Source organism: Scylla paramamosain, chromosome 8, assembly GCF_035594125.1.
Source record: "Scylla paramamosain isolate STU-SP2022 chromosome 8, ASM3559412v1, whole genome shotgun sequence".
Lineage (NCBI taxonomy): Eukaryota > Metazoa > Arthropoda > Malacostraca > Decapoda > Portunidae > Scylla > Scylla paramamosain.
In genome coordinates, this window is record NC_087158.1 from 10,903,300 (window position 1) to 10,922,950 (window position 19,651).

The window sequence follows — 19,651 nt, forward strand, 5'->3', positions numbered from 1 at the left end:
ATAAACACAAAGTGAATAAGGATAGTTCAAAGTAGTATTGGATGTGCGAAAATAGATTGTGTAAATCCCGCGTACACACCTATGTTGGTGATAGTGAAAACAAAATCGTTAAGACTGTTGGTGAGCATAACACAGTGCTACAGCTGCAAGAGTGGAGGCAAAAATGGCAAAACATCAAATGAAAGTGAATTCTGTTTCAACACAATATACACCTCGGACTATATTATGTAAAGAAACCTCCAATATGAATGAATGTGCTCTTTCAGAATTACCTTCAACCTCATCGATGATTCGTAGTATAAGGCGTTGGAGACAAGTAGAAGATAGTGTACCTCCTATACCTCAGAAACGACATGGTTATTTGAATCCTGATCAGTACTGCAACACTGAGAACGGTTTGAAGTTTCTACAATTTGACAGTGGTGAACATGATACCGAAAGAATTCTAATATTTGTAACAGACTCGGGTATTGATGACATCAAAAGAGCTAAGAACTGGGCTGTAGATGGAATCTTTAAATGTAGTCCAATTATTTACTATCAACTGTATACTTTACATATTCAAAACAACGGCATTAGTGTTCCGAAAGTGTTTACCTTGCTTCCAAATAAGACACAAGATACATACAATAGACTATTTACTACGCTAAAAGAACTCGTGCATAATGATGGATTTTAAAAAAGCGGCCATCGATAATTTCTTAAATAAATTCCCTAATTCAGATGTTACCTGTTGCCTATTTCACGTCTCACAAAATATTTACAAACAAGTTATAAAAGAATAGGTATGAAACGGCAATATCACCATGATGATGATTTTAGTCTAAAAGTCAGATGTTTGTCTGCACTTGCCTTCCTTCCCATTGATGATGTCATTGAAACCTTTGAAGAATTAACTGATGACGACGATTTTCCACAAGAGCTTGTTTCATATTCCGAAACCTATTACATTGGAGTGAGAGGTCGTGGCCAACGAAGGCGAAGAGTCGAGCCAGTCTTCTCTATTCAGTTATGGAATGTTCATGAACGCAATGAAAATGGTATGGCACGCACAAATAACTATAGTGAAGGATTTCTCAATGCACTTAAAAACTTCAGTGACCAATGTACATCCTAATATTTGGTCCCTTATAACTGCTCTGAAAAATTAAGAGGCTCTCAGTACAAAAAGAATTGTCCATCTCAACCGTGGAGACGTAAAAAGATTACTAGAACAGTATGACCCTTCAAATAAACTCCAATATTTTCGTGGAATTGCTCATAACTTAAAACACTTTTAACTTCATCTTTTTTCTCATTTTATCAATGTGTTTTACTATCCATTAACAGTATATATATATATATATATATATATATATATATATATATATATATATATATATATATATATATATATATATATATATATATATATATTATACTACACTTTTAACTTCATCTTTTAAATAAATAGATACTATGGTTTTATCTGATAATAGACTAAATAAGAAATAAGATTTGTTTTTGGAATATTTCATAAATAAATTTCTCATTTATCAATGTGTTTTACTTTTACTACATACACTGGTACCGAAAAAACATAGTAGCAAATTGTCCTAGTAACAAATTGACTGGTAACGAGATAGCCGGTAGCAAAGTGTCCGGGAGGGAAATGTCAGTAGCGAACTGTACTAGAACCAGACGCAACATTCAGTTTTGGATTGAAAATAAGGATAGAGAAAGAAGGAGGGAATAATAAAGAGGCTACTGCCAGTTGCCTCAAACACCTGTGTTTCAGTGAGGAAAAGAAAATGAGGTTTAGTAGAGGAGAGGTAGTGTTCTACAGACTGAACATCAGATCTAAGACCGCGAATGTTGCAGAAGTTAATGAAGAAAAAGTTGAGAGTGGTGTCAAGACACTTAGGGTCCATACCAAAGGAGTAGTTCGACCTGGGGACATTTGTGGTCCCCTCCCCAGGTGGGGGCTCCGAGGCTGGTGTAGGAGTTACCATAATAACTGAATTTTGAGTGAGGGATGTGTGTTTACTTAGGTGCTTGTAGTTTTGTGCGAAGGAAGAGAGCTGTCTTTAGAAGACAGGTTGTGACTGCCCCCTTGTGTTGTGAGACACAAAGGGAAACGTTCAGTGAGGTCACAGCTGGGTTAAATGATAGGTTCACAGCACCCCCTGATCCAGTGCTTTAGACCTCACTGGGAGTAACTATCGTTTCGGCAGGTGCATACTGCCTCCTCCTGCATATCTACCAATCTATTTAACATTTGACGAAGCCTCATAATGGAAATGAAAGTAGCACATCCAAGTTTTCTCACCTCAGCGTTCCTTGCACCAGCGAGTGGCCGAATCTAAAGGCGGCCGTTGAAAATTCGTTGTTCATGTTAGGATTTAGGTTGGCATTATAGTCGAAGCTGTAACCGTTGTTTAGTACTTTAATGCCGAACGAATCCATAAAGTTCCGCCCTGTAATAGGAAAGTGTGTTAATTGAGGCAAGTGCGACACCGCCTTCACAAAAAAAAAATAAATAAATAAATGAATAAATTGTTTTCCAACAAAGTTTCTCAAATAACACTAAATATTAGAAGCATTACCTGTTTTGACGCTCACAAAGATGATAAACGAACAAGCATTAGTAGTGAAGAAAATCTAAATCTCTGTACTTCCAATTGAAAGCTTCATTTATTAAAAGCGAAATTGTAGGCTTTAAACTAAGGAGGGCCACTTCTTCAGTAAACCCATAAGGCTTGAGTTGAGGGAAGCCCACACAGCCTTAGTTCATTCTAAGGTTTGTCAACTTTACTGGGTCGGTTTAAGCCTTAAGGGAAGCCGTGGAAAACTTTATACCAATGTAGTTCATAACAATGATTTATTGATCAAGCAGAATAAAGTTTTTAAAAATTAACTATATACTGAGTACAAAGAATGGCAACTGTAGTTCTGGCGCATCACTTTTTTTTTTCTCCTTTTTTTTTTCAGTTTCATTCACGTTACGATGGACAAGGTGGTAGCAAAAATTAAATGCGATTAATGTAATATACGTGTGTGACATACGAATAAAGCAGATCATCTTGCAAGAAGATGGTAATTATGTACCGTTCTCGTCCATCCTGTCCCTTCTTTGCTGATGGATGTTTACGGGAGCATTGCACTTCAATGTACGGAGTAGGCTCCTCAAATATAAAGTACTTAGGGCGGAAGGCTGGGATCCCATTCACACGATATTTCTGAGTAACGTCATGGACTATAAAATCTCTTACGTTCGAATACCTTACCTGTGAAGACTGCCTTCATCTATTTGAAAGTGGGAATGATTGTGAAGGCTATTCAAAGGTAATGAATATATTAATTTGATGTTGTTCATATATATATATATATATATATATATATATATATATATATATATATATATATATATATATATATATATATATATATATATATATATATATATATATATATGCGACCGCAATTCCCATTCCCTTCAAGCTGCCGCGCCTGGACTAGCTTTACCGAGCCACCTCCTACGTGAACTCAGTGCAGGGCTCAAAAACGGGCATACAGAGTCCCTTGTGATTCCTGCACCCTTCTCACGACAGTCGTAACTCCAGGTGACACTAAGTTTAGGTTGCCAGACTGTTCTACCGACCCACAGACAAGGGAGATGCTCCAAACAGTACTTAACACCCTCAGTTGTAGAAGAATCCACAACCACGTCTAGGAAAAACATTTTGCATACAATAACACACATATGAGTGGCCGCGCATCCAAACCAGACTAAGCGCCAAATTTAGCAATTTTGATTTTATGCTATATATCGCTATTATAGCCCTTCTTCTAGTTGTCTGTGGTAGATTTATCCGCTTTTAGATACTAGAAATTTGGTTAAACTCTCTTAAAGAAAGGTACTATTCTTAACCAAGCGCACGAAAGAGGGAGCACCGTCGGTAAAAACTCCCTATCTTCATTTGCAAATCTGCATACACTAGTTTGCAGGAGCCTAAGATGAGGGGTTGTTGCACACTAATTAATTAAGCACATTATCATCTTTGAGCTTTTCCATTCGTAAATTCCACGAAATTGTTGATTTACGTTATTTTAACTAAAAAAAAAAAAAAAAAAAAAAAAACTAACGTAGCCTAACCAGTTCTAGCCTATCCTAACGTGAAGAGCAAGTGGCAGAAGAGTGAGTGCATTTCCTCAATATGCTCCAGGTCAAAACTTTTTTTAACTCACAGTGAATTTCTGGGTGCCTGGCGTGCCATACAGCACGTCCCAATCAGAACATGGGAGGTTAACCGCTGCGCTTTGTGATTGGCTCGCTGCTTCCTGCGCTCTCAGTATCCAGCCATCTCGCGCCAAGACAAGGGACAGGCAACGCGCGTTGGAGCCCCTCATCATAGCTAACCTGATAGGGCCAGTTCTGGTTCTAGTGTTGAAGCTATTGTTTTCAAGAACTCTAAGCGTGTTGAGAAGCAGGCTCGGTCCTGGAAAAGGCAGCCAGGAAAGTGGGAGAAGAATACTGTGAAGAAAATGCGTAACCTCGGCTAGGAGTATGTGGCTTATGCATCAAAAAAAAGTGATGCCTGCAGAGAAAATCGGGCCTAACTGTAATACTGGGTGTTTTGAAAAGGTCGACATGAATAATACTGAAAATATTTTCTCGTGTTTTTGGTCTATTGGAAATTATGACAGTTAAAATGCATACCTCCAGGCTTTGATTCATACCGAGCCGATGACGAGAAAACGCACAAAATCGGAGCAAAGCCGGAGGAAAGTGACTTGCGAATATTTTGTTAAAATACACGATAGAAACATTCGTGTGTGTCGCAGTGCATTCCTTGCAATCCATGGTATCACAAAACTTGAGGTGCTTCTTCAAAAAAAAAAAAAAAAAAAAAAAGTCAGGCAATGGAACACCCGTCCCTGACAATCAGAGTAAATGTCCGTGGGCCATTGTAGGTAAGCAACTTGAGCTGGTGCATGCTCACATCGAAACCCTGCCTGTTATTGCAAGCCACTACACTAAGGCACACATTCCACATCGACGGTACCTCGAGGTTGGCTCCAGTATCTCCGCTCTACAATTTGAATATCTGCGGTGGATATTTAAGAGACACCCGAATGAAAAAAAGTTGTTTCACTGCGCTTCTATCAGACTGTTTTCACCCTAGACTATAATATCGTGTGTCAGGCCCCTAAAATTGATGTATGTACCACCTGTGAGACAGTGAGAATACAGATCAAGAACAAGAAGGAGTTGGGACAAGATGTTGCAAACTTGGAATTGCAATTGGAGCAGCATGAGAAAGCAGCAAAGGTGCCGCGTGACTTACTTAAGACAGCCGAGGTGGAGGGAAGGTACAATAGACTTGCATTAAATATTTCCCTGCCCAAGACTACAACCCGGTGCAGCCTTCTACAAACGCATTGTGGCTGTACAACTTCTGTATTTATGGCATGAACGAGCAGGAGGCGTCAATGAGGAGGTCACAGATGGGCGTAGTGCAGACGAGATGGCAAGCTGCCTGCTAAAGTGGTTGGACATCAAGGTTCGACAGGAAGGGCAGGCATTCAAAATTCTGTGATTTTTTTTGTTACAACTGTGCTGACCAGAATAAAAATATCATCATAGTTCGTAAGTCATTGCAACAAGTACATGCCTCTTTTCTGTTTCGTGTGGAATTTTTCTTCATGGTGTCTGGTCACTCGTATTTTCCTTGTGACCGTTTGTTTGCCAGTATTGAGAAGAAATTGGCAACATACACAATCATCTCATGCCCCAAAACCTACATGGATGGTATTGCAAACGCCATCGGCAAGATGAATCCTGTCATCGCCATGCAACGATCCAACTTCCTCAACGTCAGAGAATTCAAGTATGTCACCAAGCGTTCAGCAACTGGTTTTGCCAAGGCCTGTCAACTTGTGGATGTTTCTTACAAAGAAGGTTACATCATCAAAAGCAACTACGAGTTTGGCGACCATGAAGGCATGCAAAAAGTTCGGGTGATGAAGGGTAAGGAGAAGCATTCCCAAAGTAAGTTCAACCTCAGTGATGTCGTCCTCCTGCCGAAGTATGCTGTTGATCGCCCCCTCAAACCCTCAAGAGCCTCCGCAGTCTTCTCGACCTCAAGGGGCAGACGTGGGTGGACAACCTAGTTGCCTGTCAAGATCACCTTCGGGAGTTCAATAGAACCAGTGTGAATGAGGGAGAAAATGATGATGATCCTGACAACATTACGTGGAACTACGTGGATGTTCCTCTGCCAGTGCAACTGGTCGCAGCACACTAAAATGCTCCAGAGTCCTTCTGCCCTCACATTAATGACACTGGACAGATAAAACGACTGAGAGTATGACAACGCTATTAATGAATGCACAACATTGCAAAACTGGTTATTTTTTATTCCATTATTTTTTGTTCATACTCAAAGTAAATGAAATTTCTTCTCTCTGCCATTTATCCACTATTTCATCTTTTTGCCACTGTGTTGTATACATCAATACTTCATAGTGCAAAAATAGTACTATTGGGTTCGTAAGTGATGCGTGACATTAAGGTTTCTGTCTCAAAACGCTCTCAAAGTTTTCTAACATTCATTATAAACACAAAAAAATTTGAAGACTTGCAAGGTATACGTATCATTTTGCATAGTAAAAGCAATATACCATTGCACAGTAAAAATAGATATATAAATCTATGTTCTGACCAAAATAACTATCATAACATCATCTCTCTCTCTCTCTCTCTCTCTCTCTCTCTCTCTCTCTCTCTCTCTCTCTCTCTCTCTCTCTCTCTCTCTCTCTCTCTCTCTCTCTCTCTCTCTCTCTCTCTCTCTCTCTCTCTCTCTCTCTCTCTCTCTCTCTTTCTCGTTAGAGGAGAGGAGTTGATGAGACGAAAAACTTTTGATGCCACTCTGTCTAGAAGAGTGGTATGAGTGAAACCATCCCAGACATGTGAAGCATACTTCATACATTTTTTTTTTTATGTAGGAAGGACACTGGCCAAGGGCAACAAAAATCTAATAAAAAAAAAATGCCCACTGAAATGCCAGCCCCATAAAAGGGTCAAAGCAGTGGTCAAAAATTGATGAATAAGTGTCTTGAAACCTCCCTCTTGAAGGAATTCAAGTCATAGGAAGGTGGAAATACAGAAGCAGGCAGGGAGTTCCAGAGTTTACCAGAGAAAGGGATGAATGATTGAGAATACTGGTTAACTCTTCCGTTAGAGAGGTGGACAGAATAGGGGTGAGAGAAAGAAGAAAGTCTTGTGCAGTGAGGCTGCAGAAGGAGGGGAGGCATGCAGTTAGCAAGATCAGAAGAGCAGTTAGCATGAAAATAGCGGTAGAGGACAGCTAGATATGCAACATTGCGGCGGTGAGAGAGAGGCTGAAGATAGTCAGTTAGAGGAGAGGAGTTGATGAGACGAAAAGCTTTTGATTCCACCCTGTCAAGAAGAGCAGTATGAGTGGAACCCCCCCAGACATGTGAAGCATACTCCATACATGGACGGATAAGGCCCTTGTAAAGAGTTAGCAGCTGGGGGGGTGAGAAAAACTGGCGGAGACGTCTCAGAACACCTAACTTCATAGAAGCTGTTTTAGCTAGAGATGAGATGTGAAGTTTCCAGTTCAGATTATAGGTAAAGGACAGACCGAGGATGTTCAGTGTAGAAGAGGGGGACAGTTGAGTGTCATTGAAGAAGAGGGGATAGTTGTCTGGAAGGTTGTGTCGAGTTGATAGATGGAGGAATTGAGTTTTTGAGGCATTGAACAATACCAAGTTTGCTCTGCCCCAATCAGAAATTTTAGAAAGATCAGAAGTCAGGCATTCTGTGGGTTCCCTGCGTGATATGTTTACCTCCTGAAGGGTTGGACGTCTATGAAAAGACGTGGAAAAGTGCAGGGTGGTATCATCAGCGTAGGAGTGGATAGGACAAGAGGTTTGGTTTAGAAGATCATTAATGAATAATAAGAAGAGAGTGGGTGACAGGACAGAACCCTGAGGAACACTACTGTTAATAGATTTAGGAGAAGAACAGTGACCGTCTACCACAGCAGCAATAGAACGGTCAGAAAGGAAACTTGAGATGAAGTTACAGAGAGAAGGATAGAAACCGTAGGAGGGTAGTTTGGAAATCAAAGCTTTGTGCCAGACTCTATCAAAAGCTTTTGACATTCCAAGGCAACAGCAAAAGTTTCACCAAAATCTCTAAAAGAGGATGACCAAGACTCAGTAAGGAAAGCCAGAAGATCACCAGTAGAGCGGCCTTGACGGAACCCATACTGGCGATCAGATAGAAGGTTGTGAAGTAACAGATGTTTAAGAATCTTCCTGTTGAGGATAGATTAAAAAACTTTAGATAGGCAGGAAATTAAAGCAATAGGACGGTAGTTTGAGGGATTAGAACGGTCACCCTTTTTAGGAACAGGTTGAATGTAGGCAAATTTCCAGCAAGAAGGAAAGGTAGATGTTGACAGACAGAGCTCAAAGAGTTTGACTAGGCAAGGTGCAAGCACGGAGGCACAGTTTCGGAGAACAATAGGAGGGACCCCCATCAGGTTCATAAGCCTTCCGAGGTTTTAGGCCAGCGAGGGCATGGAAAACATCATGCGAAGAATTTTAATACATGGCATGAAGTAATCAGAGCGTGGAGGAGAGGAAGGAACAAGCCCAGAATCGTCCAAGGTAGAGCTTTTAGCAAAGATTTGAGCAAAGAGTTCAGCTTTAGAATTAGATATGATAGCAGTGGTGCCATCTGGTTGAAATAGAGGAGGGAAAGAAGAAGAAGCGAAGTTATTGGAGATATTTTTGGCTAGATGCCAGAAATCACGAGGGGAGTTAGATCTTGAAAGGTTTTGACATTTTCTGTTAATGAAGGAGTTTTTGGCTAGTTGGAGAACAGACTTGGCATGGTTCCGGGCAGAAATATAAAGTGCATGAGATTCTGGTGATGGAAGGCTTAAGTACCTTTTGTGGGCCACCTCTCTATCATGTATAGCACGAGAACAAGCTGTGTTAAACCAAGGTTTAGAAGGTTTAGGACGAGAAAAAGAGTGAGGAATGTATGCCTCCATGCCAGACACTATCACCTCTGACACGGAAGCAGTAGTCATTCCAAGGAAAATCAGCAAAATACCTCCTCAGGTCCCCCCAACTAGCAGAGGGAAAACGCCAGAGGCACCTTCGCTTAGGGGGATCCTGAGGAGGGATTGGAGTGATAGGACAAGATAAAGATATGAGATTGTGATCGGAGGAGCCCAACGGAGAAGAAAGGGTGACAGCATAAGCAGAAGGATTAGAGGTCAGGAAAAGGTGAAGAATGTTGGGCGTATCTCCAAGACGGTCAGGAATACGAGTACGGTGTTGCACCAATTGCTCTAGGTCATGGAGGATAGCAAAGTTGTAGGCTAGTTCACCAGGATGGTCAGTGAAGGGAGAGGAAAGCCAAAGTTGGTGGTGAACATTGAAGTCTCCAAGAATGGAGATCTCTGCAAAAGGGAAGAGGGTCAGAATGTGCTCCACTTTGGAAGTTAAGTAGTTAAAGAATTTCTTATAGTCAGAGGAGTTAGGTGAGAGGTATACAGCACAGATAAATTTAGTATGAGAGTGACTCTGTAGTCGTAGCCAGATGGTGGAAAACTCGGAAGATTCAAGAGCGTGGGCACGAGAGCAGGTTAAGTCATTGCGCACATAAACGCAGCATCCAGCTTTGGATCGAAAATGAGGATAGAGAAAGTAGGAGGGAACAGAAAAGGGGCTACTGTCAGTTGCCTCAGACACCTGAGTTTCAGTGAGGAAAAGAAGATGTGGTTTAGAAGAGGAGAGGTGGTGTTCTACAGATTGAAAATTAGATCTTAGACCGCGAATGTTGCAGAAGTTAATGAAGAAAAAGTTGAGGGGGGTGTCAAGACACTTAGGGTCGTCGACAGAAAGGCAGTCCAACCTGGGGACATTTATGGTCCCCTCCCCAGATGAGAACTCCGAGGCTGGTGTAGGAATCGCCATAATGATTTTAAAATTTTTGAGTGAAGGGTGTGTGTGTTATTAGGTGCTTGTAGTTTTGTATGGAGGAAGAGAGTTGTCTTTAGAGGGCAGGTTGTGACTGCCCCCTTGTGTTGTGAGACACAAAGGGGAACGTTCAGTGAGGTCACAGCTGGGTTTAATGACAAGTTCACAACACCCCCTGAACAGTGCTTTAGACCTCACTGTGAGTAATCATCGTTTCGGCAGGTGTCTACTGCCTCATGGAGGGATAAAGCCCTTGTACAGAGTTAGCAGCTGGGTGGGTGAGAAAAACTGGCGGAGACGTCTCAGAACACCTAATTTCATGGAGGCTGTTTTAGCTAGAGATGAGATGTGAAGTTTCCAGTTCAGATTGTAAGTAAAGGACAGACCGAGGACGTTCAGTACAGAATAGGGGGACAGTTGAGTATCATTGAAGAAGAGGGGACAGTTGTCTGAAAAGTTGTGTCGAGTTGATGAATGGAGGAATTGAGTTTTTGAGGCATTGAACAATACCAAGTTTGCTCTGCCCCAATCAGAAATTTTAGGATGATCAGAAGTCAGGCGTTCTGTGGGTTCCCGGCGTGAAATGTTTACTTCCTGATGGGTTGGACGTCTATGAAAAGATGTAGAAAAGTGCAGGGTGGTATCATCAGCATAGGAGTGGATAGGACAAGAACTTCGGTTTAGAAGGTCATTGATGAATAATAGGAAGAGAGTGGGTGACAGGACATAACCCTGAGCAACACCACTGTTACCAGATTTAGGAGAACAGTGACCTTCTACCACAGCAGCAATAGAACGGTCAGAAAGGAAACTTGAGATGAAGTTACAGAGAGAAGGAGAGAAGCCGTAGGAGGGTAGTCTGGAAATCAAAGCTTTGTGCCAGACTCTATCAAAAGCTTTTGATATATCCAAGGCAACAGCTATAGTTTCACCAAAATTTCTAAAAGAGGATGACCAAGGAAGGAAGGCCAGTAAGGAAAGCCAGATCACCAGTAGAGCGGCCTTGACGGAACCCATACTGGCGATCAGATAGAAGGTTGTAAAGTAATAGATGTTTAAGAATCTTCTTGTTGAGGATAGATTCAAAAACTTTAGATAGATAGGAAATTAAAGCAATAGGACGGTAGTTTGAGGGATTAGAACGGTCACCCTCTTTTAGGAACAGGCTGAATGTAAGCAAACTTCCAGCAAGAAGGAAAGGTAGATGTTGACAAAGTTGAAAGAGCTTGACTAGGCAAGGTGCAAGCACGGAGGCACAGTTTCGGAGAACAATAGAAGCGACCCCGTCAGGTGCATAAGCCTTCCGAGGGTTTAGGCCAGCAAGAGCATGGAAAACATCATTGCGAAGAATTTAAATAGGAAGCATGAAGTAGTGAGAGGGTGGAGGAGAGGGAGGAACAAGCCCTGAATAGTCCAAGGTGGAGATTTTAGCAAAGGTTTGAGCGAAGAGTTCACCTTTAGAGATAGATGTGATAGCAGTGGTGCCATCTGGTTGAAATAAAGAAGGGAAAGAAGAAAAAAGCAAAGTTATTGGAGATCATTTTGGTTAGATGCCAGAAGACACGAGTGGAGTTAGATCTTGAAAGATTTTGACACTTTCTATTAATGAAGGAGTTTATGGCTAGTTGGAGAACAGACTCGGCATGGTTCCGGGCAGAAATATAAAGTGCATGAGATTCTGGTGATGGAAGGCTTAAGTACCTTTTGTGGGCCACCTCTCTGTCAAGTATAGGACGACAACAAGCTGTGTTAAACCAAGGTTTAGAAAGTTTAGGTCGAGAAAAGAGTGAGGAATGTACGCCTTCATGCCAGACACTATATATATATATATATATATATATATATATATATATATATATATATATATATATATATATATATATATATATATATATATATATATATATAGGCAGCCTGGAGAGACCAGAAATGGCATAGAAGATGATTGGTCAGGAGTGCAGCAGTGTGTTGGCCAATCACGGAGGGACTGACTTGCATAATGAGTTGTGGCGGCCCCCAGGAGACTGGGCACATCACAAGGCCCACCCCAGCCAGGCTTTGGTTGGCTCTCAATAACAACAACAACAACAACAGCTCACAGGTGAGAGAGAGAGAGAGAGAGAGAGAGAGAGAGAGAGAGAGAGAGAGAGAGAGAGAGAGAGAGAGAGAGAGAGATCGTTTTCCGTCTACACAACACCTGTTCCGACAGTCTGCAGTGCGTCCCCCTTGTGTTACGTTTCGACGCTAGTCGCCCGCCGCTACCAATACGTGACTGTGGCCCGGGGCATACTGTGAGGATTGTGTGCCCTGGGAGTCTAAGACAGTGAGTCCCTGACACTGAGGTGTGTGGATGACACCTGCGTGGTCTGTTACAGCGTGGACGACTGGAGAAGACAGCGTCGAGCTTCTCTTTAGCGTGCTATGGCATGCCACTGTACTGTGAGATGGGACGCACTACCCAGTGATATAGACGCTGTGCTGAGTGAGGCCGGTGGTGTGAACCTTACTTGTACTGTGGATTGTTAGGATGCCTTGTGCCCTGTGCTACTGCTCTGTGCGGGCCATAAAGACAGGATTGCCAGTGAGACAGTGTTTTGTTGCCCATCCCTTTCTCAGTAGTCTATTGAGTTCAGGCTGGTGCCGTGCATGTATGCATCGCCCCCGCTAGCCAAATGAACCCGACAACGATAGCAGCTGTGGATCCCTGGTATGTGTGCTGACCGCCCTGGGCTGCTGCGAGTGGTAATTATGTACCTGACCGCACCTGAAGGCTCGAAGGGACGTGCACAACAATGGAGAGAGAGAGAGAGAGAGAGAGAGAGAGAGAGAGAGAGAGAGAGAGAGAGAGAGAGAGAGAGAGAGATGCTAAGTTATCTAAGAATACCTCTAATTTTTTTTAAATCAGTCAAATTCGGAAACATGTATTTTGTAACAAATTAAAGTGCAACCGTCATCTTCCTTTGAAATTTAATGAAGAACTAAATTACTTATGTCCTTTAACCATTCATTACTTTTGCTTATTTATTCTTTCATTTATTCGCTTCTTCATTTTTTTTTTTTTTTCTGTTTCACTTTCCTTGTTTATATCTTTGTTATCTTTTATTTTTAAGGATTTTTCTTGCGTTACTTGATAAATAACTGAATACAGGCATCAAGTAACTAGTTGTTTATAGGATCAACACGTGTCCCCATTGCATTTCCGGCCCAACATGTGGAACGTGCATGTGGAACGTGTTCCTTGCATTGCCAAAGGAACAAGGGAACAAGTACATCATAAAATCATAAACAACGCAAGCAGGCGTCACAAACTGACCTACAATGATAGGCAGCCATTCGTTGAAGGTGATGTGCTGCAGCTCTGCCACCACGATCCTGCGGGCCTCCTGGAACAGCAGCTCGTCCGTCCACTGCGGGTTGAAGCTGTGCAGCTCGCGGGCAACACGGTTGTGCTCCCTCATCCACAGGGTATGAATAGCGGTGAGGCCGGGCTGCTCGTTGACGCGCGAGTCACCTGCAACGTGCCATTTTTTTTTTTTTTTTTGTGTGTGTGTGCGGAGAGAAAAAAGGTGGAAAATTAGCTGCTCTCTCTCTCTCTCTCTCTCTCTCTCTCTCTCTCTCTCTCTCTCTCTCTCTCTCTCTCTCTCTCTCTCTCTCTCTTTCTCTCTAGTTACGTAAAAAATTCTCTATTGTATATATATATATATATATATATATATATATATATATATATATATATATATATATATATATATATATATATATATATATATATATATATATATATATATATATATATATATAGTATATATATATATATATATATATATATATATATATATATATATATATATATATATATATATATATATATATATATATATATATATATATATATATATATATATGTATATTATATATATATATATATATATATATATATATATATATATATATATATATATATATATATATATATATATATATATATTCTTGTACTCTAAGACTCAGAAAAAAAAAAAAACATACCTGCTGAGTAGCACATGGCACCCCTTTCACGCGCCTCACATTCACCGCCTTGATTTTTTGGCAAAATTGGCAAGTAATTTTTAGGAGAAAACTGCAAGAGGCCATTGGAAAAAGTCCTCAGATCACGCTCCTCCTCAGCCGTCGAGCCATAAACTTGTGAGCCGTCCAGCCAGTGAGTCACTTGGTTCAGCTGGCAAGGTAATGGGTGCTATTACGTCGCATGAACACATGCTTCACATTATTACACACATTACACACACACACATACACACACACACACACACACACACACACACACACACACACACACACACACACACACACACACACACACACATACATATGTATATATATATATATATATATATATATATATATATATATATATATATATATATATATATATATATATATATATATATATATATATATATATATATATATATATATATATATATATATATATATATATATATATATATATATATATATATATATATATATATATATATATATATATATATATATATATATATATATATATATATATATATATATATATATATATATATATATATATATATATATATATATATATATATATATATATATATATATATATATATATATATATATATATATATATATATATATATATATATATATATATATATATATTTCTCTCTCTCTCTCTCTCTCTCTCTCTCTCTCTCTCTCTCTCTCTCTCTCTCTCCTTTCTTGTGTACGAGGGGCACCACCAAAGAGCAACATAACTGCAATAAAAAAAAATAAAAAAAGGCCCACTAATGTACCGGTCCCCCAACAGAGTCAAAAGCGGTAGTAAAAAATTACAGGATAAGTGTCTTGAAACTTCCCTCTTGAAAGAGTTAAAGTCATAGGAAGGAGGAAATACAAAAGCAGGCAGGGAGCTCCGTAGTTTACCGAACGAGATGAATAATTAAGAATATTAACTCTTGCATTAAAGAGGTGGACAAAATAAGGGAGAACAAGGAGACAAGGAGAGAAATAAGAAAGTCTTGTCCAGCAAGGCAGCGGAAGGAGGGGAGGCATGCAGTTAGCTAGATCAGAAGAGCAGTTCACATGAAAACAGCGGTAGAAGATAGCAAGAGCTGCAACATCCTACACTAGCCTCGGAGTTCCCATCTGGGGAGGGGACCATAAATGCTGCCAGATCGGACTACATTCGCGGTCTTAGATCTAATTTTCAGTCTGTAGAACACTCTACTAAACCTCATCTTTTCCTCGCTGAAACACAGGTATCTGAGGCAACTGACAGAAACCTCTTTTCTGTTCTCTCCTACTTTCTCTATCCTCATTTTCAATCCAAAGCCGGATGTTGCGTTTATGTGCGCAAGGACTTAACTTGCTCCCGTGCTCACGCTCTTTAATCTTCCGAGTTTTCCGCTATCTGGCTACGACTACAAACTCACTCTCCAACTAAATTTATCTGTGCTGTATACTTTTCATCTAACTCCTCTGACTATAAGAAATTCTTTGACTACTTAGCTTCCAAAATGAAGCACATTCTCACACTTTTCCCTTTGCGGAGATCTCCATTCTTGAAGACTTCAATGTTCACCACCAGCTTTAGTCTTCCTCTCCCTTCACTGACAATCCTGGTGAACTAGCCTTTAATTTTGTTATCCTCCACGACCTAGAACAATTAATGCAACACCCTACTCGTATTCCCGACCATCTTGGAGATACGCACCTTATTCTTGACCTTCTCCTAACCTCTTAACCTTCTACTTATGCTGTTACCCTATCTTCTTTGTTGGGCTCTACTGATCGCAATCTCATATCTGTATTTTGTCTTATCGTTCCAGTCCCTCATCAGGATCCTACAAAGCAGAGGTGCCTCTGGTGTTTTGCCTCTGCTATTTGGGGGGACCTGAAGAGATATTTTGCTGATTTTCCTTGGAATGACTACTGCTTCCTTGTCAGATATCCGTTTTTGTGTGCTGAGCGCATAGCAGAGGTGATAGTGTCTGGCATGGAGGCGTACATCCCTCACTCTTTTCTCGACCTAAACCTTCCAAACCTTGGTTTAACACAGCCTGTTCTTGTACTATACATGATAGAGAGGTGGCCCACAAGAGGTACTTGAGCCTTCCATCACCAGAACCTCATGCGCTTTATATTTCTGCCCAAAAACATGCAGTCTGTTCTTCAACTAGCCAAAAACTCCTTCATTAATAGAAAGTGTCAAAATTTTTCAATATCTAACTCCCCTCGTCTGGTACCTAGCCATAAACATCTCTACTAACATTGCTTCTTCATCTTTCCCTCTTTTATTTCAATCAGATGGCACCATTGCTAGACTAGTGATGGTCTCAATCAGTGTTGATTGAACAGAGGTGGATGGTCTGGGGTGTTTAGCAGCAATTTCCATATCTGCATCCTTCTTGAACTCCGCATATTCAATGGGATGTCTGGTGCGCAGGTGTTTCATCATGTTCGATGTACTTCCACTGTACTTTAGCTTATCTTTACACACCAAGCATACAACGACGTCAGACGACGTCTCTTCCATGTGCGTCCACACTAGAGCTGCTCTATTCCGCTTGGATGTCATTGTTTTACTTGAAATTTAGGCTTAATAAGTGAGATGTACGAGTACACCTCCGTTCTCTATGCTCTGACGCTGCAAAGTAGGAACAAACGCGATGTGCACCTTCAGCACGCTGCCTTGGGAAAAGACTTGGTGCCTGTAAAAATATTACATTATAATGTGAGAGAGGAAGGTTTGGAGTACAGCACACAAGTAAGTTATTTTGAGGATTTGAAAAAATAAGGTCTTTATTTATTCATGAGGATGATGGTTACAATTTTCATCCTTCTTAGGCAGTTTTAGCTCCTATGAGCAAATCGTCGGCTGCGCACTACTGTTTATACCCTGTCATGACGTCACAGGATATCTATCAATCAGAATGTTAAGAAACTATTATGCATATGGCAACACTAAATCGGTGCATACTATTGGCCATTATGAACGAAATATTTTCATATCATTCATGCGATTTCTTTAAATACTGGATGAAGGGACGCTATTCATGTATCACTCCTTTACACTCCATTTCGTTCATTTGTAGATACCATTTGCAAAACTTCCTGAATAATGTTCATGATTACATATTCTAAACTGTTTGTGATTTGTAACTCACGAGCATCAGCCATCAGTACTCAAGAGGAACTGTTAAGGCGGAACCGGCTCCATGACTAGGAACCGATTCCAAGCAAGGCCTAGCGGAACCGTCGGAACCGATTCCGGAACCGGTTCCTACCAAGCCCTAATGGAAATCCCCCAGACATGTGAAGCATACTCCATACATGGACGGATAAGGCCCCTGTAAAGAGTTAGCAGCTGGGGGGGGAGTAAGAAAAACTGGCGGAGATAACTCAGAACACCTAACTTATAGAAGTTGTTTTAGATGGAAATGAGATATGAAGTTTAGATTATAAGCAAAGGACAGACCGAAGATGTTCAGTGTAGAAAACAGGGACAGTTGAGTGTCAATAAAGAAGAGGGGATAGTTATCTGGAAGGTTGTGCCGAGTTGATAGGTGGAGAAAGTGAGTTTTTGAGGCATTGAACAATACTAAGTTTACTCTGCCGCCTCACTCAGAAATTTTACAGAGATCCGAGTCAGGCTTTCTGTGGTTTCCCTGCGGGTACTGTTTACTTCCTGAAGGGTTGGACACATGAAAACACGTGGAAAAATGCTGTGTGATATCATCAGCGTAAGAGTGGATAGAACGAGAAGTGTGATTTAGATCATTGATGAATAATAGGAGAGAGTGGTTGACAGCATAGAGCCCTGAGAAAAACCACTATTAGTAGATTTAGAAGAAAGGTGACCATCTACTACAGCAGCAATAGAAAGGTCAGAAAGGAAACTTGGCATGAAGTTACAGAGAGGAGGATAGACGCTGTAGGAGGATAGTTTGGAAATCAAAGCTTTGTGGCAGACTCTATCAAAATCTTTTAATATGTCAAAGCCAACAGCAAAAATTCCACCAAAATCCCTAAAAGAGGATGATCAAGACTCAGTAAGGAAAGCAAGATCACCAATACAGCGGCCTTGACGGAACCCATACTGGCGGTCAGATAGAGGGGTGTGAAGCAATAAATGTTTAAGAACCTTCCTATTGAGGATAGATTAAAAAACTTTAGATAAACATGAAATTAATGGAATAGGATGGTAGTTTGAAAGATTGGTATAATCACCCTTTTTATCAATAGGCTGAACGTAGGGAAACTTCCAGCAAGAATGAAAGGTAGATGTTGATATAAAGAGTTGAAAGGGTTTCACTAGGCAAGGTGGAAGCACAGAGGCACAATATCGGAGAACAATAGGACTGATCCCATCAGGTCCATAAATTTTCTGATGGTTTAGGCTAGCGAGGGCATGGAAAACATCACTGGGTAGCGTGAAGTCAGAGGAACAAACCCTGAATCCTCAAAGGTAAAGTTTTTAGCAAAGGTCTGAGCGAAAAGTTCAGCTTTAGAATAGATGAGATGGCAGTGGTGCCATCAGGTTGAAATAAAGGAGGGAAAGATAAAGAAGCAAAGTTATTGGAAATGTTTTAGGCTAAGTCTCAAAATTTACGAGGGGAGTTAGATCTTGAAAGATTTTGACACTTTATAATAATGAAGGAGTTTTTGGCTAGTTGGAGAACAGACTTTCCATGATTCCGGGCTGATAAAAAAAAGCGCATGAGGTTCTGGTGATGGAAGACTCAAGTACCTTTAGTGGGCCACCTCTCTATCATGTATAACACAAGAACAGGTTGTGTTAAACCAAGGTTTGGAAGTTTTATGTCGAGACAGTGATGAATGTACACCTTCATGCCAGACACTATCACCTCTGTTATGCGCTCAGTACACAGAGACGAATCTTTGACACAGAAGCTGTAGTCATTCCAAGGAAAATCAGCAAAATACCTCTTCAGGTCCCTCCAATTAGCAGAGACAAAACGCCAGATGTATTTTCGCTTGGGGAGATAATAAGGAGGGATTAGAGCGATAGGACAAAATATAGACATGAAACTGTGATCCAAGGAGCCCAACAGAGCAGATAGGGTAACAGCACAAACAGAAGGATTAGAGATTAGGGAAAGGTTAAGAATGTTGGGCGTATCTCCAAGATAGTCAGGAATGCGAGTAGGGTATTGCACCAGTTGCCCTAGATCGTGGAAGATAGCAAAATTAAAGGCTATTTCACCAGGATGGTCAGTGAAGGAAAAGGAAAGGCAAAGATGGTGATGAACATTAACGTTTTCAAGAATGGAGATTTCTGCAAATGGGAAGAAAATGAGAATGTACTCCACTTAGAAAGTTAAGTAGTCAAAGAATTTCTTATAGTCAGAGGAGTTAGGTGAGAGGTATACAGCACATATAAATTTAGTTTGACAGTGACTCTGCAGTCGTAACCAGATGGTGAAAAACTCGGAAGATTCAAGAGGATGAGCACGAGAGCAGATTAAGTCATTGTACACATAGACGCAACATCCAGCTTTGGATTGAAAATGAGGATAGAGAAAGTAGGAGGGAACAGAAAAAGGGGGTTGCTGTGAGTTGCCTCAGACACCTGTATTTC

At 40.7% G+C, this 19,651-nt stretch overlaps 1 protein-coding gene across 1 annotated transcript in view; it reads right to left on the reverse strand.

Moving 5' to 3' along the window:
• Positions 1-19,651, reverse strand: part of LOC135102780 (chorion peroxidase-like) — a 50,354-nt gene that overhangs the window by 4,041 nt on the left and 26,662 nt on the right. The window contains exons 10-12 of the mRNA XM_064008284.1: positions 14,032-14,221; positions 13,319-13,516; positions 2,309-2,456 (exon numbers count right to left, since the gene is read on the reverse strand). Coding sequence (XP_063864354.1) covers positions 2,309-2,456; positions 13,319-13,516; positions 14,032-14,221 — 536 coding nt within the window. The remainder of the gene's footprint in view (positions 1-2,308; positions 2,457-13,318; positions 13,517-14,031; positions 14,222-19,651) is intronic.